Source organism: Diabrotica undecimpunctata, chromosome 9, assembly GCF_040954645.1.
Source record: "Diabrotica undecimpunctata isolate CICGRU chromosome 9, icDiaUnde3, whole genome shotgun sequence".
Classification (NCBI taxonomy): domain Eukaryota; kingdom Metazoa; phylum Arthropoda; class Insecta; order Coleoptera; family Chrysomelidae; genus Diabrotica; species Diabrotica undecimpunctata.
In genome coordinates this window covers 122,099,463-122,122,597 of record NC_092811.1, presented here as the reverse complement: position 1 = coordinate 122,122,597, position 23,135 = coordinate 122,099,463, and the positions used below count along the sequence as shown (strand labels likewise).

General features: G+C 34.6%; 2 protein-coding genes across 7 annotated transcripts in view; both read right to left on the bottom strand.

The window, feature by feature from the left end:
- Positions 1 to 23,135, bottom strand: part of PDZ-GEF (PDZ domain-containing guanine nucleotide exchange factor) — a 726,227-nt gene that overhangs the window by 499,909 nt on the left and 203,183 nt on the right. The window lies entirely within an intron of this gene.
- LOC140451303 (uncharacterized) lies at positions 17,130 to 22,502 on the bottom strand. The gene has a single exon (XM_072545050.1). It carries the CDS (start codon positions 22,500 to 22,502, stop codon positions 17,130 to 17,132), a length of 5,373 nt encoding a protein of 1,790 aa, XP_072401151.1.

The following is a 23,135-nucleotide window of genomic DNA, read 5'->3' as shown; positions in this document are numbered from 1 at the left end:
TCTAAAGAATGTTTCTGGGTGAAAACTTACAATTCATCTCTTATTCTAAATCGCGCAACACTGTACGACTTGGTGTCTTGTAAAAATTTTAATATTTTAATAAGAAGCCAATATCAGACTGTCCTTGAAAAATTTTCAATAATTAATAAAAAATTACTTAGAACTGACCAATTTCTGGAAATATCTGACCATTGGAGAATAATTTGTGATCTTTCGAATGGTATAATTATATTTCAGAAATACTAGCTGTAACATAGTGATTTAGGAAAACCCGGGAACCTACTGTTCTCCTAGTATTTTTAAAATGTTTATTGCGGCAAGGCACTGCAATCCTGGTATTTTTAAAATTTTTAATGGACTGCGCTTGCGTGCTAAGGTTATTGCAACTTTATTAATTATTTTTACCCCAAAAGCAAACTGACCAAACGCTCAATATATCTGACCATTTGTCAGCATTTTAATCTCTATCGAATACAATAATTTGTTTTATAGATTTCGTTCAATGAGGTGCCAACATCTTTTTTTGTCCTTGAAAATTTTCAACCCTTAATAAAAAATTAACCAGAACTGACCAAAAGCTGAAACCAACTGACCATTTGTGACCAAAACGTGACCATTCAGACGGTATAATTTTTTTTACGAAATTCGATCAATGAGGTGCCAACATCCCAGAGCTAGTGAACTGTGATGTTATGTTATTTTGATATTTAGAATAGACAGTTAATATCTTAGTCACGGGAAATTGGAAAAAAATGGATGAATATACAGTATGATCAAGTTATGTCAAATTTTTTGATATAATTAAATCTTTTTTATCATTGTTATTCTGAAAAAGAATGAAGTCTTTCTTGTGAAGAAGAACATGATATAATCTAAAGCGAAGTAAGACTGGCGATCAATAAACTCAAACTCAACAAGGAACTAGATGTAGATATTATAACAGCAACAATGCTCAAGACTACAGAAGAAACCAGGGGCCAAATCTGGTGAATACGGTGGATGCTCCAACAATTCGAGCTTTAATTAATAAATTTTAGCCATTGTCAAAATGCTCATATGACATGGTACATTGTCTGGATAAAAAATAATGTTATTCTTCCGCAAACCGGGTATTTTTTTATGAATTTTTTCTTCAGCTGGTCTAAAAGGTTACAATAATATTTAGAATTTATTGTTTTACCAGTTTGCAAATAATCCACAAAAAAAAATTCCTTTCGCATCCCAAAAAACTGATACTAACACCTTTTTGGTCTATTTTTGGACACGACCTAGTTTCGAAACCGAAAAACCAGGTTCACATACGGGCTCAGCCGGGGAGGGTTTTGGGGGTTCAAATCCCCCCTTGAAAATATATTAACATTAATAAAATTAAAAGGCCTAACAGACTTTTTCAGCCGATGAGCAGTTGTCTTCTAAAAGAAAGAGACAGCAACAGGAAAACCGAAAAAAGAGAGTCCCTATCGTAAATGGAATAATTTTTGCAGCAAACAAGGTATACCTTTAAGCGGTAAAACTGATTCAAGACGGATCCACAATACCCCAAAGTCTGAACAATCATCTCAGAATGATGGTAATTTTCGAACACTGTTACGGTATGCAGCCGAATCTGGGGATAAAGATATTTTATGAGCATTTGGTAACTTTTCAGAAGAATGCCCTTTACATGAGCCCTCAAATCCAAAATGAAATAATTAACATTATTGTTGAAATAACTCAACAAAAGATCATTGGTGAAGTAAAGGAAGCTAAATTTTTTGCTTTTCTCGCTGATGAGACGAGTGGTATTGCGCGTATGGAGCAAATCTCGCTGTGCTTGCGATACGTTGATTGAAAAGATGCTCAACAGTTAAGGAGATGTTCTTAGAGTATACTCATTCTTAGAGTATAAATATCCCTTTCCTTGGCCGCTTCCCTCCAGTTGTTCATCCTCAATACCTCTTTATTCCACCTTTTCCTTGGTCTTGCTACTGGCCAATGTCCCACCATAGTTCTGCGAGATGTTCTGTTATTATTTATTGTTGTAAGGTGATCTGCTCAGCGCAATCTTTGTATTTTTGCATAATTTGCTGTAGAGGATTCTTTGTAATATTGTCACTCGTGGTACCTCATTCTCCACATACCATTGTCTCAAACGGCACATGTCGCTATACGTTCGTTAATAATGAACATACAGTGTAGTGCCCTTTTGGTAGTTGCCTAGTTTGTTTTTATTTCTTAATATATTCGTTATATCCTCCTCTTTTATTTGCTATGTCGTATGTTAGGATCAATCAGTTGTGTATTTTTTACTTAGCCAGAGACCTTCTTTAAATCTATAAATCAAAATTTGTCTTAAACTAAATCTATTTTTATCCATAGCGTCCTCTAATATCTCATATGTCGCTATACGTTCAGTAATAACGAAGATAACGTGTAGTTTTGGTAGTCGCCTTGTTTGTTTTTTCTATCTTCATATAATACTTGTTCCCCTTTTATTTAACACATCACAGGCTTTAATCAGACCAATAACAACAGAAATATGATGTATTAGCGGTTTTCGTTAAGATAAAGTATACTGCCCTTTTGGTAGTCATTTTGTTTGTTTTTTCTATATCAGTATATTTCTTATCCTTTGTTCTTTCGTTTAACGCATCACACGCTTCAATTGGACCAATAACAACGGAGATATGATGTAATACCTGTGCTGGGGTTTGTATTACGGCAGACATAATAAGCAAATTATATACATACAGGGCGTTTCAAAAAGGTATGTCATAAATTAAATCACGCATTCCGGGGACAAAAATAAATTGATTGAATCCAACTTACCTTAGTACAAAAGTGTACACAAAAAAAGTTACAACCCTTTGAAGTTACAAAACAAAAATTGTTTTTTTGCATTATCTTCTAAACTACTTGACATTTTGTAATAAAAACGGACACGTTACATTCTTGTTCTGAAAGCATTTTTCATACAAAAGAAACAATAAAATCTAAGCGCACAGAAAAATTTTAAGGGGAGTGTGCAACCCTAAACCCCCCCAAACTTTTGAGTACGTTCAAATCAAATGAATTTTGTGGCATCATTAGTTTAACACATTATTTTTCAAATTTTTTTGCCTCTTATCATTTTTTCAAAAAACAGTTTTTATTGAGTTACGGCCCTTTCCATTAACCTTTAAAAAATTACGTGCAACTAAATAAATGGCTTAAATGAATTAACAAGTACAAAAAATGTCTATAACCTCTATAAATGTGATATTACAATAAATGTTCAAAATGACCCCCATTTTCTTCAATACACATTCGGTATCGTTTTAATAAGGAAAACCGAATGCGCTGAAAAATCTTATTTTTCTGACGAAAATGATTTCCAGCTTCAATTATTCTAACCCTCAATTGTTGTTCGTCCTCTATTGTTACAGAATACACTTTCTCTTTCATAAACCCCCAAAAGTAAAAGTCCATGGAGTTAAGACCTGGACTTATGGGCGGCCAACAAATAGATGCGTCACGACCCCTTCCAATCCACTGACCAGGATACTGCCTGCAAAGGTATTCCCGGACTTCATTATTGTAATGCTATGGAGCGCTATCTTGTAGAAACCACATATTTTTCATTAGTGCAATATTCACTTCTTCCAAAAATACTATTGTAAATCGTTTGCCAAGAACTGCAAATAATTATCACCATTTAAATTGTTGGGAAGAAATACTGGGCCTATTAGATTGGTATCCACAATTCCTGCCCAAACATTAACTTTGAAAGTCTTTTGGTGAAGAGTCGTTTTTTTGGCGTGAGGATTTTCGTCGGCCCAAATGTGCTCGTTATGATGGTTTGTTATTCCATTTCTACTGAAGGTAGCCTCGTCGGTACACAAAATATTTCTAATAAAATTAACATTTCGAGTGTTTTCCATTAACAACCAATCGCAAAATCCAATCCTTTTAGGATAATCTTTAACTAATAACTCTTAAACCGTTGTTAAGTGATAGGGTTTAAGATCCTTCAAACGCCTCCAAACCCTTACGTAAGGAACATTTAGTTGAGCAGCTATTACCCTTGTACTGGTTCCAGGGACTTCTTCAATGATTTCTAAAATGTCTTCATCACTTGCGTCAATTATTGGACGACCACTATTGCCAGCAACTTGCGGTTGGAATGTACCCGTTTCCCATAAACGACGATCAATGGTCAGAAATAATCGTCTATCGGGTGTATTTCGATTGGGGTATTTTACTGCATAACGCCTTGAGGCTGCTGCACTATTTCCTTGACATTCCCCTACGATATTCCCGATAGTTTATTGAAATCATAATTTAATCTGATCCAACTTACCCAAAGTTAAATGCATATCTGCCATTTCCTGAAATGTGTAGGCCATTGTAATGTCAAAGTTTTTAATATTAATCTTATTCACACAATAAATGATAGCTTCAAATTATTGACTATTATTGATGGAACTGTTTGTAATTATTGTATCCGTAGAAACTAATTCCAATTTTATGGCCCACTAGGAAAAAACTAGTTGTAAAAAGGGCTGTAACTTTTTTTGTGTACACTTTTGTACTAAGGTAAGTTGGATTCAATCAATTTATTTTTGTCCCCGCAATGAGTGATTTAATTTATGACATTTTTTACCAAGATCATGCACAGCATTAATGTATTATAACTGTAAACTTTTATCTTATATCTTTATCTCTAACAAATATTACTGTTTAAATTATTGAATGTTAATACTGCATTGTAAAGTTGCTGCATTATAGCAAAGTTCCAAACCGATAATAACTATTATTTTCTGTTTCCACCGAAACTGGTTTTGCCTCATAATGACAAAACGTTGCATCGAAGCAAATTGAACGTTTCCAGTTAATGTTCAAACCGACTGACAATACGACCAGTAATTTCGACAAATCGGATCTTACGAAAGTCGATTGTTCCAATGGCTGTTAATCCGTTCGATTAAATAAGCAGATTGTTATTTGGATACAGGATGTTACCGAATTTTCCACCGTGTGAGCCTATAATTGAAATTTTAGCTAATAAGCGAGTTTCCGTTACGAACAGAACAGTGTTATTATACACTTAATAACACGAAAATGAAATAAATTGTATGTAAATAAAATATACTATCATTGAAATAAATTTTGTCTTAACTGGCTCCAAACTTTACTTACTCTTAAACAATTAGAGATTTGATACTATTGCATAAATACATGAAATTATACATGAAAATCAATTAATACTTAACGAGAAATCATTCATTAACCACGTCTATCCATCTTCTCCGCCCACTTTTTCTGTCCGATGGTTTATTTTCCCATTCATTACCCGTATTAGCCACTCATGTCAGAAGAAAAAAAATTAATACGATATTTGTTCAAGTCTGAATTGACTGAGGTGCTCGCACCAAATTTGACGGAGCAGAAATTGAATTTTATGCAGCGAGAATAACATTTCTAAATGACTCACTGTCCGCCCGCAAATTCCCACCTGTACAAGATTGGTTCGACTGGAAGAAGGATTTCAGAGGCGCGGAAGATAGGTATTCCAATAGGGCATCGTCTAAGGCTGAGTTTCAGTTTTAAGTTCAGTGATTTTTGTCCTACTTGACAGAGTAATCGGGTACAAAAATTTTAAGAAAAGATGAAAACAATGTGTACATTGTTTGGAGTTGCTTTGAAATCCTCCTTGTTTTAGATTACTTATTCTGAACGGACGCCTACTCTTTAACCACACGAGAATTGGATTATAAGTTTAATCGAGGTTATTCAGTAGGAAACATGTGACAGAATTCGAATAGTCATGGTATACGAAAGTATTTCTTGAAAATTAAGGAAATTTCTAGAATTAAGGTTCCAACATATACGGAACAACTACTTAGGAGTTAAAACCAGGGAAATATGAAGTTGTTTATTTGGAGTATAATACAAATTAAGAAAAAAGCTATAAATTACAAACTTTACTTTTTAAGTATTAATCCTATTACACCGATACATAATGGGCTCGAAGAAAACGGTGCTCAGTGCTGGTAGATTATGGGCGGGGTCGTTCATAGAGGTGAAAAACTTGCAGTTTGCAATTAACAATAATTCTGTAATCATGATATATGCACTACCAACATATACAAAAAGATTTAAAAAAGCAACGTCTATATCAAGTCTCTAGTATTATTGTGTAACTTTCTTAACTTAAAATATCTCCACTTAAATCGTCTGACGAAAGAAAGGCAATGTACTCACAATAAGTCAGATTGAGCTGTAAAGCAGATCATTGGACGTTAACCTACAATGATGTAGTTAACTCTTAAGTACAAGAGGGGCTCCATGCGAACAGAGGAAGAGATGGCCGCTGAATTAGGGGAAACTATTCCTAATCCACAAGGAAAATGAAATTCCTGTAGTTAGCTGTATACCATCAATCACAAAAGTTTATTTAAAATCTTTTATAAAAGGTATATAATTTATAATCCCTTTCGGGTTACATCACAAAACGTTTTTGGACTAAAAAGCCCATAATCAGTGTTTTATTACTCGGTGCACATGAGTTAAGCCACTAAATACCTGGATAAAAACCCTTTAGATGGTACAAAAGTGTAGACATATTACATTTTGTACCATCTAAAGGGTTTTTACCCAGGTATTTAGTAGCTTAACTCATGCGCACTGAGTAACAAGACGCTGATGATAGGCTTTTTAGTTCAAAAACGTTCTGTGATGTAACCCGAAAGGGATTTTAAATTATATACCTATAAGAATTTTAAATAAACTTTTATATTCCCAACGTAAGACAATCTGAAACTACCGGAGATTAAGTTGATACTACGTTTGGAATTGGAACTAACTGGGACTACGTTTGGATTAACTTTGGATTAACCTTGGATTGAGGTTAGATTAACTTAAATTGTTTTGGGATTAACCTTGGATTGACCTTGGATTACGTTTGGACTAACGTTGGATTAATGTTGGACTAACGTTGGAATTAACTCTAGACCCTAATTAAATGGGGAAAATATACAGTCAAATAGTCGAACAAACAAGAAATAAAAATATAAAGAGTAAAAAAACGTACAAAAAATATCTTACCCTGGGACAGGGGTCTTGTAACATACTAGTCGAACTTCGCTTACATCTTTCATAGAAGAAAATAAAATAAAATTGAAAAAATATTCCTTTTTATGGACAAATATTTACAGAGGAAGATACCGTTACTTTGTGGCTGGTCGAAAATCTTCTTCTTTAAGTTCCATCTTCTATCGAAGGTTGGAAATCACCATGGCTATGCGGACTCTGTTGACTGCCGATCTAAAAAGTTCTGCACTACTGCATTCAAACCATTCCCTTAAGTTCTTAAGCCAGGATATTCTTCGTCATCCCACATTTCGCTTTCCTCGGATTTTGCCTTGCATAATAAGTTGTAATAATGCGTATTTTTGGCCTCTCATCACACATCCTAAGTACTCAAGTTTTCGTCTTTTGATAGTTAATATTATTTCCGCCTCATTTCTTATCCTTCTAGTTACTTCCACGTTTGACATTCTTTGAATCCATGATATTCGTAGGATTCTTCTGTAACACCAAAATTCAAACTTATTCAGATGGACTTGTTTTAGTGTCCACGCTTCCAAGCCATAAAGAAGAGTAGATAACACGTAACATCGAAGCATTCTCAGGCGTAGTTCTAACTTTATATCCCGATAACAAAGAAACTTTTTAAGTTTAATGAATGATGCACGTGCTATTTCAATGCGTGTCCTAATTTCTTTGGTTTGGTCTACATCTCATGTTACCGATGTTCCTAAGTATTTATAGTTATTAACACTCTCAATTGCAGTATCTTCAATAGTCAGTTGGATATTTGCATGTGTAGATTTAGTCATGATCATGCATTTAGTTTTCTTTAAATTTATCTTCAGTCCGTACTCATGACAGCGTTCATTAAGGCGTTGCATTACGTTCTGTAAATCATTGTTTTTATCCGTCATTATTACTGTATCGTCTACAAAACGTAAGTTATTCAAAACTTCTCCATTGATAGATATACCTTCTATTGAGTCTGAGAGCGGTTTTTGAAATACCGCTTCACTGTAGACATTGAAAGGAAGTGGGGACAGCACGCAACCCTGGCGGACTCCTCTCTGTATTCTGATATTTTGGGTGTACTGGTTGTCAACTCTTACCTTGGCAGTTTGATGCCAATATAAATTAGATATAATTTTCATATCACGACTGTCAATATTTTTGCTTTTTAATATATCTACAAGCTTTTTATATTCCACCTTATCAAATGCCTTTTCAAAGTCTACAAAACATAAGTACATGTCCTAATTCATGTCCATGCATCTCTGAGCCAGCACATTCAAGTCGAACAAAGCATCTCTTGTACTCATACCATTTCTAAAGCCAAATTGTATATCACTAATTTCATATTCAAGAGTTTTAACAATTCTGCTGTGAATTATTTTCAAAATTGTTTTAAGTGTGTGACTCATTAGAGCTATTGTTCTGTGATCTGAGCAAGTTGTTGCACTTGACTTTTTGCGAATTGGTACAAAGGTCGATTGCAGCCATTGTCTGGGGATTGTGGCAGTCTGATATATTAGATTAAAGAGTTCAACCATTACATCAATAATATCTTCATCGATGAGTTTTAATAATTCGATTGGCACATCATCTGTTCCAGTAGCTTTACCCTCTTTTGTGTTTTTGATGGCATAGATGACTTTTTCTCTTAATATTGGTGGTCCGGTATCCTCGGTGATTTCTAATGACAGTTCTTCTCTTTCATCATTAAATAGTCGAAAATAGACGGAACTTATTTCACCTAATGGTATATCTTTTTCTTAGGGATTATGTTCTATATTTGCAGACAAAAACCGGCGGTAATTTAGTCCAAAGGGCAAGGTGAGTAGTTCTAACAAACGGTATATTTTCGGTCGGACCTTCTAAGGGACAATAAAAATTCAAACATAGCACGGCACATGAAGTATTAAAGCGGTAAATTTATAAAAGGTTTATTACGGGTAAGTACAGATGAATCTAACGCTTAGTCAAAATAGATAAGTTACCAAAATGATTTCGTGAGAAAATATTTCACACAATAACGAAAATTTGACAAGATATAAGAACAGATTTTTGACACGTTTTGCAAGTGAAAATAAAATTAAAACTTTTAGTCTTTATTATACAAATGTTTAGTTTGAGTACAGAATAATATTAAAAACTACGCCTGATTTGTAGGAATAGTGATTCTCACATACGAAGAAAATATTAATCAGACTATCTCAAAATATTGATGTCTTATACAAGACTTTTTCGACACTATTGATCACGTTTATAGTATACATGCAACAGATAAAAGTGGTTGACTAAGGCTGTAAAAAACAACCAAAATTGCAAAAACCAGCTCGGAAAGCATGGTCCATAATAAAAAAAAAAGCTTGAAGGTTTTTCCATTCTTAACAAGAAAATGCTCACATAAATCCAAATTCAGTAAATTCTGCGAAATTGTAAGAGCATTTGGAGTACCCAATGTAATATGTATAAGCAAGAATAACTAAAGATTTTTCCTACGTTGTAATAATCACATAGAATGTTTTTACAGTTTATTCGAATAACAATGTAGAGGTTCATGTCAGGCTATATCACTTGTGTCAATTGACACGATTGTATTTCACAAGCTTCCTGATTTTAGCGTCCTTTTTGGCGCAAATTATATATAATATAGATCATCTATTTATACAAGTAATTGATATTGACGTGACAACGTCTTAAATTAGGTTGTGGCTCGGAGTCATTTAAGAAAAAGTGTAACGCCCGCTCACGTCTGTTACAGTGAGTCGCCGAACGAGAGAGAGGCCCGCCGGACCGGCGAATGCCTTGCGTCTCTCTCCCAATCAAACATGATCGGTCCGCTGCGCGCGGCACTAGAGAATTAGGCGCGTTGAATCGCTAAAGTTGAAAATCGTTGAAAGTATCGTCAGCTGTGTCTGTAGTGAAAATGTGGAGTGCTTAGATTCGTCATTTACAACAACTACAACAATAAAGGTAAATAATTGTACACTAATATTTCATTATCGTAAACTATGATTGATTGATTAATTGTTAGATTGACACAAAAGTTGAGAAACTGAGTTTATAGGTTATGTCATACTATTGACAAATGTTGATAGTGTTAAGTAAATTATTAGTTTAAATCACTCTGCAATCAATCGTAATTCAGTCGATTGAGAAGAAACAGCGCGTATTTCTAGTCAAACATTTAAAATAACAAATTATAACTTCTAACCTGTCAAAACAGGGCGACCAAACAAACGAACTAAACCGACCAATCACCACGCGCGGAGTTAGAATTTAACTGTGTTTAGCAAGAATTTCAAATTCCAATTTTAGTAAATGTTTTAATTTTCAACTTTACCATTTACATTTACAAATTTTAATTAATTTCAAATTTATTTAGCAAAAATTTGAACCTTCGATCTGAATAAGTGTTTTGATTTTCAAATTGATTCTTTAAAATTAAAAATATTAAAATATATATAATCAGAAGTGAACGTCACATAACATTATCTGTACTTATTATTATTTAATATGTAGGCAAATACATGTGACCATACTTGGTAGACACAATTGGAAATAGTAATTTTTTATAACTGAAAAAAATAAATATGTATATAAAATACTGGTAGCAAACAATAACTTCAATGATCGATATCTCCGCAACTAATTGATATATCGAAAAAATTTTCAAATAAATTTTGTAGAAAATAATAAGATCAATAATATAATATAAAATAAATAATATATAAAATAATATATAAAAAATATAAAATAATATATAAAATAAACATTAAATAAAATAAAAAATATTAAATTAATATTAATGATATTATTATCATTTTGACGTGACAACGTCTTAAATTAGGTTGTGGCTCGGAGTCACTCATGAAAAAGTGTAACGCCCGCTCACGTCTGTTACGATGAGTCACCGAACGAGAGAGAGGCCCGCCGAACCGGCGAATGCCTTGCGTCTCTCTCCCACTCAAACATGATCGGTCCGCTGCGCGCGCAGCACTAGAGAATTAGGCGCGTTGGAAATTAGTTAAGTTTAAGTTTACATGTACAATGTTTTAGTAAACAAAATATATTTCTATAGTTAAAATTTGTGCAATTCTTATTTTCATTCAATTCCTTGTTCCTATTGTGCAATTTAATAATATTCATATCAATAAATATTCTACCGAGAAAAAGACGTTGTCACGTAAAATCTTCGCCCGTAAAACCGACTTTAAAGGCAACCGATTTTTTTTTAATAAGTTTAGGTTTATTTAAAAATTTGCTTAATTATCACATTTTAAAACATTCATTTAATTATTTGTTCAATGGTATCCTTGCCATAGTTTATTTACCCAGTACGTCACTGTTTGCATAATTAAATCATTCATTTAAAAGTAAAACCATTATTGCATGCAGCACCTTGAATGCTAACCGGTAACTAGCGAGAATACCATAACAGCTCAAACAAATTTCTATTCCGGTGTCATTACTTTGTTTTATTTCTATTCTTTTGTATCAAATCAATATCAGCATCAAGACAAACTAAGATGTCGATTTGAAAGAATATCAAAGTTTACCAACAGTACGTTTTTATTCTCCAGAAGTTCATAAACCAGAAAAACAATAATAGACCGTTGGATTTCAATATGAAGTTCAACCACTACATTGAAAATGTCACGTGAGATAAGCAAAAAAAAGGAAATTTAGAGTTGAACCAGGGTGCGTTTTGCTGAAAATCGAATTTTCCTAATTTTCTGCAACTTTTTCAAGGTAAAATTTTTCGTTTTTACCACCAATAAAATCGTCTTGAACTTGACAGTCTAAGTGATATAAAAGCGTACGATTTCAGTATGGAATGCCTGAATTATTTCCGAAAAGGCTTGCAGTATTTATATAAATTCTGGTTTTTAGCGTCTTGTAGTACGGCCGATCTTATAGCAGCATTTACATTGATGTCAGATTTTCCGTTTTTCCGTAAATATAATGAACATTTTCTTTATCCTTAGAAATACTTAAAATGAGTGAACGAATAAATATTTTTTATGTAATATCTCTTAGTTTTAGGTGAATTTGTAGGTTTAAAATAAACGTCAAATATCTAAGTGCTGAATTATAGATAGTCTGTCTAAAGTGACAACTTTTGAGATATTTTGCTTAGAAGGTAGAGTTTTTTTTTTAATTTTTCTACCAATTTTTCTTCCAAATTATGGAATACCAAATAACTAAAGGCCATCGATGGCATCTTCGACCTGAATGATAAAGTGAACATTTTTGATCAAGTGCATCAACGCCCCCTTTCGACGAATTGTAAAAAGCTATTATATCAGGTTTTTTACTCTCCTGGTCACCAGATTTGTCGTGATGCATGGACGACAACATAATTACACTTTTATTTTTTAGGGACATATGATACGATTACCATATGTCTGAACCAGACTGAATTTGACCACAACCGTTGAACACTATAAGAGGAAAACAATACAATATAGAACTATTCCAAGAACAATCAATACAAACAACGTCTAGACCAAAAATTAATAGAATTCAGATACTGCAACATTAAAGAAATATACGAGCATATAAAGGCGAGCATAAAACAAGCAGCATTCGAAGCTCTTGGAGAGAAAGAACATATAACAAATAAACAGCACTATTATGAAATAAATGAACCAACAAAAAGAATTATTTGAGGAAAAAAGCAACTATACAGAAAATGGCTGACTACAAACAACGATGAAGTTTATAAAGAATATAGAGAAAAAGATAGAGAAGTGAAAAAACAAATAACACAGCAAAAGAATGATGAATGGGAAAGAATCTGCTTAAATATTGAAACATACAAAGGAGGTACAAGAACTTCGGAGTCATGAAAAGTACTGAGAGGATTGAAACAAAACTCAAAAGAACAAATTAAATTGGGAAATAAACAGGACAAAGAATGGAAGGACTATTACAAGGAACTGTTAACAGAACAAAGACCACAATTCATTGAAAAAGAAAACAAGCGAAGACGAAGCAGATCCGCACAACAAGAAATAGAAATAACAGATAGGGAAATAAGAACGGCCATAACAGCAATCAAAAATAAGAAAGCTCAAAAAAATTACACCGGACGATAAAATGGATATTTCAGAAAGCCATAAATGGAGAACAGGTCCCAAAGGAATGGACGGAGGCATATATGATATCTATATTTAAGAAAGGAGATAGAAAACCATGCGAAAACTACAGAGGAATAAGCGTAATATCATCAATAGGAAGATTATATAGGAAGATACTGCGAAAAAAGATAGAGCAAGCGATAAAAGGCAAAATCGGGGAGGATCAGGCATGTTTCACGGCAGGAAGATCATGCATAGACCATATATACACACTGTAACAACTGGAAAAGAAAAAAGCAAAAAATAGAGATATACATTTGGCATTTGTGGACCTGAGAAAGGTGTATGACTCGGTACCAAGGTCAGAACTGTGGCAGGCAATGTACAAATTAGAAATTCAGACGGAACTCATAAAAGCTACAAAAGAATATCTGTATGAAGAAAATAAAGTGACCATTAAAATGGAAACAAGAATCATAGGAGACTCCACCACAACAAAAGATCTCCTGCAGGGTTGTTCCACATCTCCAACCCTATTCAAAATATACTTAGAGAAAGCCTTAACTACATGGAAAAGAAAATGCGAAGGCATGGGAGTACCGGTACGAAACGAATACCTATATACGTTAAGCTTTGTAGACGATCAAGTAGTGATTGCACAAGACCAAGAAGACCTCAGTTACATGATGAAAAAACTACAAGAAGAATATACCAAGGCTGGTCTAGATATTAACCTCGCGAAAACAGAGTACCTATCTACAAGTGAAGAAGACATAGAAGATCTACAGATTGACGACAATGTAACAATCAAAGGAAAGGATAAATTCAAATACTTGGGGTTTATAGTTACGAAAAAGGCAACAACTGAGGAAGAAATTAAGCAAAGATTAGGACAAACAAAAACAGCAATCCGACAAGAAAAACACGAGCAAGACAAAAACACAGATTTATAAAACATTAGTATGAAGTATTATGACATATGGGGCTGAAAATTGGATCATAAACAAGAAAAACAGCAGTAAGATAGTAGCAACAGAGATGGAATGCTTGCGAAGATGCTGCAGAGTAACAAGAATGGATAAGAGAAGTAATGACGAAATAAAGCAAAGAACACCAATAGAAACAGACATACTAACACATATAGAACAAAAAAGACTAAAGTGGTATGGACATGTAAGAACGACTAGAGACAGCATATGGATAAAGAGAATAACCGAATGGAGCCCCATAGGAAGGAGGAAAAGAGGACAGCACCGAAGATCCTGGAAGAACCAAGTAGACGACGCCATGAGTAAGAGAGGCCTAAACGATGAAGAATGGAATAACAGAGAGAGATGGAAACGGTTGAGTGAGGGAAGGCAGTGAATACTGTAGAATCCCTGAATATATATAACATTTCGGTTACTATTGGTAATTGGTTCCACTAAAGCAAGTACTGATCTTTTAGGGATGTATAGCACAAAATCATTTACCAAATGATGTGTTTCTGCGTCACATAAACACATGATCTTGATGCCGTAATTGACTGGTTTGGGTTTCATGTACATTCTGTACATAAACTCGTGTTGTTCATTTGGAATGTCGTCTTTAATTGATCGGACAAGAGATAAAAGTTTTTGTTGGATGGTAAATATTGTCTTTACTCCTTTGATTGCATTTGTAATGAGCTGCCGGTTGCAAATAAATAGACTTAATATATAAAAACAAGATATCATTTTTAAAAATTAATTAATGCAATAGTCCCGTCTATTTTATTACAGTGTATCTATCTGTCGACACCTCAACTCGTTTAAAATGAATGGTCCGACGATTCGGCGTCAAACTCAACTCAACAACTTGATATTTGAACAAGTAGGCGGCGGTGACAATAAAATTAAAATAAAATCTGAAAATAGATCATGGAGAGGGTCTGGTTCCGATCCAGTGAAAGGAAATATAGTAAAATATTGACACTTTGTTTGAAACGGGTTATATCATTAAAGTAAATGATTCGAAGAAACGAGTTTAATGATGTATGTATGTTTAATGATGTTATTTATGCAAATGCTACAGTCGGAGTTTGTATTTGAACAAATGCTGAATTTGCTATTGTTCACTTGATACATTGTATAATATAACGTTGTCATAAATTTCATAGAAGAGTTCACACTTCACACAATTTTTTTCTATCCGCCAGATTCAGAACTTCAACATTGGGGGTTATGAGGGCGAGGACTGTGTGAATTGAGTAGCTCAGAAGCCGCGTTCATGCACAGAGCCGGTCCCAAGCTCGGATAAAAGAGGAGAGTTGATTGGCCAGGTTAGCATCCTACCCATTGTAAAAGCAAACAAGCTCAAAGAACCGATATAAAGCCTCGGAACCAGACGGAACCTAAGATGATGAACCACGCAAAGAAAAGGAAAACGAGAAGGAAAAATAAGACAATCAGATTAGCAACATGGAACATTACTTATTTCAACAACAAAGACCAAGAGATAATAGAAGAACTGATAAACAAAAACATCGACATTTGTGCAATCCAAATACCAAGAAGAAAGGTAAAGGCCAAAGAGACTATAACCAATATTTTCTAGCATACAGTGGAGTGAAGAAAGAAGAACGAGCACGAGCAGGCGTATGTAAACTTGTCCATAAAAAATTTAAAGAAAACATAAATAACTGCCGTTATATCTCCGAAAGAATAATACATATGAACATCACAATGGACGAACAAAAATTAAATGTCATATCTATCTACAGCCCCGAGGACTGCAAACCTAACGAGAGGCATTCTACGAACAATTGCAAACCATCCTGGATGAAATACCTAATGAAGAACCCTTAATTCTTATATGTGACTTTAATGCACGAATCGAAAATGATTCCAAATAGTTCCAGGAGTAAAACAAAGATTTAATGAAAACCATGTCAACGCAAATGGAGAACTCATGGATAATCTCTTTGCTTTTAATGAACTGAGAATCAGTAATACATTCTTCGACCAAAAGCTCCAGTATAAATATACATTTAAAAACTCCAGGGAGCACAAATCTATGATTGATTTTATAGTCACTAATAGAAAAATTAGTCCAAGTCAAAGACGTCTTACACCTACTGTATAAAAGAAACATACCAATTAATATTATACAAACCATCGAAAACATCTTCTTCCATAATCGAATACAGGCAAAGATAAATGGAAAACTAACACAGTGTATACCAGTACAAACCGGAGTCAGACAGGGTGACTCGTTAAGTCCACTTCTCTTTAATATAATTAAAGGGAAACGATGGGGTTATTTCCACCGTGCCCGTAGCGCACCAAACCCTCGTGGCGACCTGTCTAGTGTTGTTACAGGATTTTGTTGGAATAGGTAGCTGATTCGTTTTATACCTCTTGTGGGGGTGAAAATTATACGCAACACTTTTCTTAGCCGTTTATTTGCTTCCACAAATCTTTAGTTTACGCTAAACAACTTAAACACTTATCACTAAACTAAAACTTAACTTATTTGCCCTTGTGTGGCACGGGGTGAGAGAGAGAGAGAGAGAGAAACTTTTGCGACTTGTGTGATTGACAAACTTAATTAGACTGACTTTTTATTACTAGAGGGGGCAAAGGGACGAGAGGTGTGCGGGCAGAAGAGGTGTCAAAAATGCTGACTATCGTCTGGTCTTCTTTTACTAATAGATTTGATATTTACACTACAGAGGCGGCGTTAGATTAAATTTAAGTAGTAAAGAATTAGTTGGTTTTCCAACATACTCCCGGGCCTTGAAGCATTGCTTCAAATAATAAAATAATTAACGACATAACAAGAGAAAACAACAAGAGCAAAGTTACTAGATTAAAAGAAGATGAATTCTACTCTATTACTAATTCTAGAGCACACTTAACAATAAACTATCAACTAAACATAGAAAACATGAGTAATTTTACTGATTTCCTAAAAATATTATACTTAGTAACTAATCAACACATTTTACAATACACTGTAACATTTACCTAATATTTACACAGAATACTCTTCTGGCAATGGACACAATTTTGTGATAGGACGTGTGAAAGTTCCATCCTTCGTTCTGATATTAACAACACGAACCTTGCCATTATTGCCATGGAAGACCTCAATCACTCTGGCAAGTGGCCAATATAAGGGAGGTGTATTATCTTCCTTCAACAAGACAAGATCATTTACCTTAATATCTTTATTTGACGTGAGCCATTTGGGACGGTTTTGCAACCTATTCAAGAGATTTAGTCTAGAGGAGGAAATTTCACTTACATCGGACTCCGGGAAAGAGGTGAGTGGTTTGCCTATTAGAAAGTGACCAGGGGTGAGTACAGAGAGATCACCAGGCTGATTGGACATGGCACAGAGGGGGCGAGAATTGAGAACAGCCTCTATCTGGGCTAATACAGTGGAGAATTCTTCAAAAGTGAGTGTTAGATTGCCAATGAGCCTGTGGAGATGGTACTTTGCACTTTTTATTGCACTTTCCCATATCCCACCATGATGTGGAGAGTGAGGAGGTATAAATTTCCATGTAATCTCAGAAGAAGTGAGAAAATTCTTTATTGAATTTTGAGTATCTTGGTTCCGCAAGAATTGTGCAAATTCTTTCAATTGATTTTTGGAGCCAAGAAAGTTGGTTGCATTATCAGAAAATATGACAGAGGGATTGCCACGTCTACTGATAAAACGCTTGAGGGTGAGCACAAATGATTCTGTGGTGAGATTGGAGACAAGTTCCAGATGGCATGCTCGAGTGACCATACAGATAAATACAACAATATAACATTTGGTTATAGGAGCCTTACGAAGTTTGGAAGTTTTGAGATTGTATGGTCCACCTAGGTCTGTTCCAACATTTGTAAATGCTTGCGAACACACTAGACGTTCTCTTGGCAAGTCTGCCATCAGTTGAGATGCTGTTTGAGCCTTAAAACGAAAGCATATTTTACAACTGTTAATAATTCTTTTGATCTCCCGCAGAGCATCAAGAGGCCAATATTTTAGTCTGAAGTTGGAGAGTGTACATTGCGGACCAGCATGACACAATCTGATATGCTCCCTTCTTAGCATGAGTTTCACTAGTCGATTCTTAGAAGGCAAGAGAAGAGGATACTTTTGGTCAAATGGTACAGAGGCATATTTTAACCTTTCACCAACTCTCAACATTTCATGTTCATCCAGAAAAGGGTTCATGGACAAAAGGGATTTATTTGTAATTGGCCTTTTAGTTTTGAGAAGGGAAATTTCTTGTGAAAACGAGTCATCTTGTATGAGTTTGACAATTTTGAGTTCAGCTGATTTGAGTTCACTTACAGAAAGATTGTTTGAGAATTTTTCTGATGGTTTCCTGGTATTATGAGCAAATCTTAAGCAATAAGCGATCACTCTTTGTAGATTTGTAAATGAAGAGAATGGTCGAATGAGTTCATCTAGGAACGAGGAAGAGACTTGAGCATGATGTACAATCTGAGATTTTCTTTCCTCTGGAACGTGATTAATTTTGTTTTTTGAGTTGAAGAGGGTAAGATCTAAATCAATTTGGGATAGAAAATGTGGACCATTAAACCAGAGTGCACTGTTCGGAAGTTCTAATGGTGATATACCTCGAGACAGAATATCTGCAGGATTTTCCTTGGATTTAACATACCTCCAGATAAATTCTGAGTTTTGTTGTATTGTTGCAACTCTATTGGCAACAAAGGGAGTCCACCGTGAAGGAGGTGATTTTAACCAAGCGAGAACAATCTCTGAGTCACTCCACAAATTTATAGAATCAATCTGTGGGATTCTGATTTTGAGGGTACTAACAATTCGTTGGGTGAGTTTTGAGCATATAACAGCACCCATGAGTTCGAGTCTGGGAAGGCTGACAATTTTGAGTGGAGCCACCCTGCTTTTAGAGGCGATAAGAGCACAAGAGAAAGTGTTGGAGTCATAAATAACACGAATGTATACACATGCAGCATATGCATGTATGCTAGCATCTGAGAAGCCATGAATTTCAATTTTTCTAATATTTTTATTTTTGAAAAAACATCTAGGAATTTTGAGTGACTGCAAGCATGATAGACCTTGAATGAATTTGAGCCATTCTTTCAAAATTTCAGAGCTAAGATGGTCATCCCAATCAATTTTTGCAAGCCAAATTTTTCTCATTATTAATTTTGCAATAATTACTACCGGAGCAACGAGACCTTCAGGGTCAAAAATTTGAGCTATCAGCGAAAGAACTTCTCTTTTAGTATAGGTGGTTTTAATGAGTGATTCTTGTGAGAACCGGGGTACAGAAATTAAGAATACATCTGAATTGGCATTCCAGTAGAGTCCTAATACCTTGCTATTACCATTTTCTGGAGCTATAACATAATTTGAATCATGAGAACGAGAGGAGACATTTTCCAAAAATGTTTGAGAGTTAGAACACCATTTGTGTACTGATATTCCTACCTTGTTCAATAATTCTGTGATTTCAAAATAAGCCTTTAAGAGATTTGTTGGGTCATCAGCACCATACAACATGTCATCCACATAGCATGCATTGAGGATAGCATCACTTGCAAGAGGATACGATTCTTGATGAGTGCGAGCTAACTCTAATAGACATCTACAGCTAAGAAAGTTGCCACAGTTAGTACCATATGTTACAGTATTCAACTGGATGCATTGCAACTCATCTTGAGGGGAGTTTCGCCAGAGAATATTTAGGAGATATCTTTGAGTGGGGTTTATGAGAATTTGCCTGTACATGTGCCTGAGATCAGAGGTAAAAACATATAAAAATGTTCTAAAATTTATGAGAGTATCAATTAGTTCTGGTTGAGTTTTATACCCCTTCAACATAATATCATTGAGTGAGACACCGGAGCTTGTTTTCATGGAACAATCAAACACAACACGTAATTTATTTGTGAGCTTTTCCTCACGAATAATACAATGGTGTGGGATAAAGTATTTATTATCTGACATTGGGTTTGTGAGTGTGAGGGGTACCACCTTTGCATGACCAAGAGAGAGATATTCTTGTATGAAGTCCTTATACTGGGTATAAACTGTGTTATCCTTCACAAGTTTCCTTTCTAGATTGTGGAACCTCTGTTTTGCAGAATAAAAGGAGTTGCCTAGTCTTTTAGGCTCTGCTGAAGAGCGTAGTGGCAGATCCACTTGAAACCTACCTTCGGGTAATAACTTTGTAGTGGTTTTAAAGATATGTTCAGCAAGTTCATCATCCTGACTGAGCATGGGACTTTCAGGGAGTTCTTCAACCTCCCAAAATCTTTGAATGAGTGCATCTAGAGGTTCAGTGTTATTCACAGAATTGATACAAAGAGAGACCTGAGTTGAAAAACAAGAACTTTTGTTATTATCTGAGATGTGTAAGGGATAGTTGGGAATTGACTGTGACGGTAGTCTTCCTTGGAAAATATATCCAAGATGTGTATTTTGCAGTATAGGGCCATTTCCAAGTTTTATTATTCCATCTGTTAACAGATCACAATATATGTCATTGCCCAACAACATATCAATTTTACCAGGTACTGAGAATGAATGATCTGCAAGGTTTATATCATGAGGTATACTTAAGTGAGACCTACTTATCTTTACCTGTGGCAATTTACATGTTATAGTTGGCAGTACAGCACAAGATACATTAAATCCATTGTGTGTTGTTCTAAAGGGATAGATAATGAGGTCTATCATCTTGTTTGAGGTGGAACAAGATTGAGATAAGGTAGAAATTTTAAGTAATCTATTATAAGAAGGAAGACCTAGCCTATTTACCAATTCTTGGGTTATAAAACTTGTCTGGCTGCCATTATCAAGAAGAGCACGAGCATGTACTAAATTTTTATCTTTGTCCACTAGTGTAACAAGAGCTGTAGCCAATATTACTTCATTTGTGAGCGAGAGTGCAGAGAATGACTGAGTTACATCTTGTGAATCAAAGCTGTGAGAATGAGAGTGAGCTTGAATACCTGATTGAGCGTGTTGAGTATCATGAGATGAGGTATCTGGTTGATTAAAGGGTGTATTATGTTGAAAGACATGTAGATTATTGGGCCTAGTAATGTCTTTATTAGTGCTATTATTAGACCGAGAATGTTGAGAGTTGTTTCCGTTAAGAGAGTTGTTATCATTTCTGATAATGTGAGCTTCTGGAGGAAGAGATCTTTGTGTAGCAGTTGAGTACTGTACATGATTGTCTTTATGAAGGAGTGAGTGATGTCTTCCATGACAGATAGAACAAGTTGACTGCGAACCACAATTTGCAGTAAAGTGCCTTGTTCCCAAACAATTTCTACACAATCGCCTTGTGTTTACAAACTTCAGTTTTTCCTGGAGAGATGAGCTTTTAAAACCATTACAATTATAAATTTTATGATTTTGAGAACAAAACAAGCATCTTAAATTATTTGTTTTATTTTCAATATTAGAGAGATGTGTCACACGTGCATAACTACTAGAATTAGATTTTTGAGTCTGAGTATTAGAGCTATGCAGTTTCTCAAGGATTTCACATCTTTTTTCTAAAAATGTAAAGAGCTGTGCTAATGTAGGTATTTCCTTGGAACCAAGTTCATACTCAAATGCCTTATGAGAGTTAAAATCTACCTTTTCTAAAATTAATTCAATTAAAATAAGATCCCAATGCTGAACTGGAATCTGCATATTACTGAGAGACTGCATAGTTTGCTTTATATTAGTCAAAAAGTTTCTAAGTGATTGTGGTGAGCATTTAACTAGAGATGGAATTTTCAATAACTTTTTAATTAAACTACTAACAATACGTGCTTTATTATCATACCGTTCTTTTAAAGTGTTTAGAGCAATATGGAAGTTAGTGTCAATAACTTCCAAACTTTTAATTAATTCCAGAGGTTCACCACTGACATGAGTTTTTAAATATATTAGCCTTTGTAAATCATTTAAATCAGGGTTTTCAATTACTAGAGTACTAAACAGTTGAATAAAAGAGTTCCAATCTGAAAATTCACCTGTGAAAACTTTCATTGTTATCTCTGGCAGTCTTATTGAATGTCTAGAGCCATGACCTTTTGAAATATTGAGAGAATCTACATTACTTGCAATTTCATTAATATCTTTAATTTTTCTTTGAATCCCTGCCAGAGCATTAAAATATTTACATTCTACATCATCCCTATCTGAAGATTCAATATCAGCATCTTCAGAACATTCGATCTGATGTTGAATTACTTCATACTGTTGAAAATAGGATCTCAGTTGCCTTTCCCTATTTTCAAAGTGCAAAATATCAAGTTCTGAGTCTTGGTTAATGTTAAACCAATTGAAAATTCTAGTAATACCTGCTTTTAATACTTTTCTTTCAGTTTTTAATGTGTCCAAAGCCATTTTTAAAAGAGATTGATATAATTCTTATAGATATAGAGTATAATATACAAATTTATATATTTATATAATATATAAACCCATATATACACACAGATCACAACTATAACAAATTATATAACATATAAATTACTATTTTGAATCAGTTTTTAAATCCTTTTATGAGTTTAATTTACTAATATGTAAAATTACAAATTTCTAGAGTCTAACTTTTAATAAACAAAACAAAACAAACCAAAACACAACACAACTGTCAACAACTTCACACCTGTTGTGGACTCCGTGGCTGTGTTCGTGTCGTCGAGAGTGAAGCGTAAGAGAGAGAGATCCGCTTATCTTGTGTGTATGAGAGCAATAGAGTGTAGATACCTTGTTGATTGCTCGGTGATTCGACAATCAGAGTGTATACGAAACTTGAAATGTATACCAACCATGTACCATGTGCTGCGTAGAGAGAGAGGGAGAGAGGATCTCGTGATGTGGCGTCACCGGCTTTTAGGCTTGAATTTTAATTTTTTCTTTTTTCTTAAATTCACTTTCCACAAGAGATCCGGTCGAAGGACCATAAAGGGAAACGATGGGGTTATTTCCACCGTGCCCGTAGCGCACCAAACCCTCGTGGCGACCTGTCTAGTG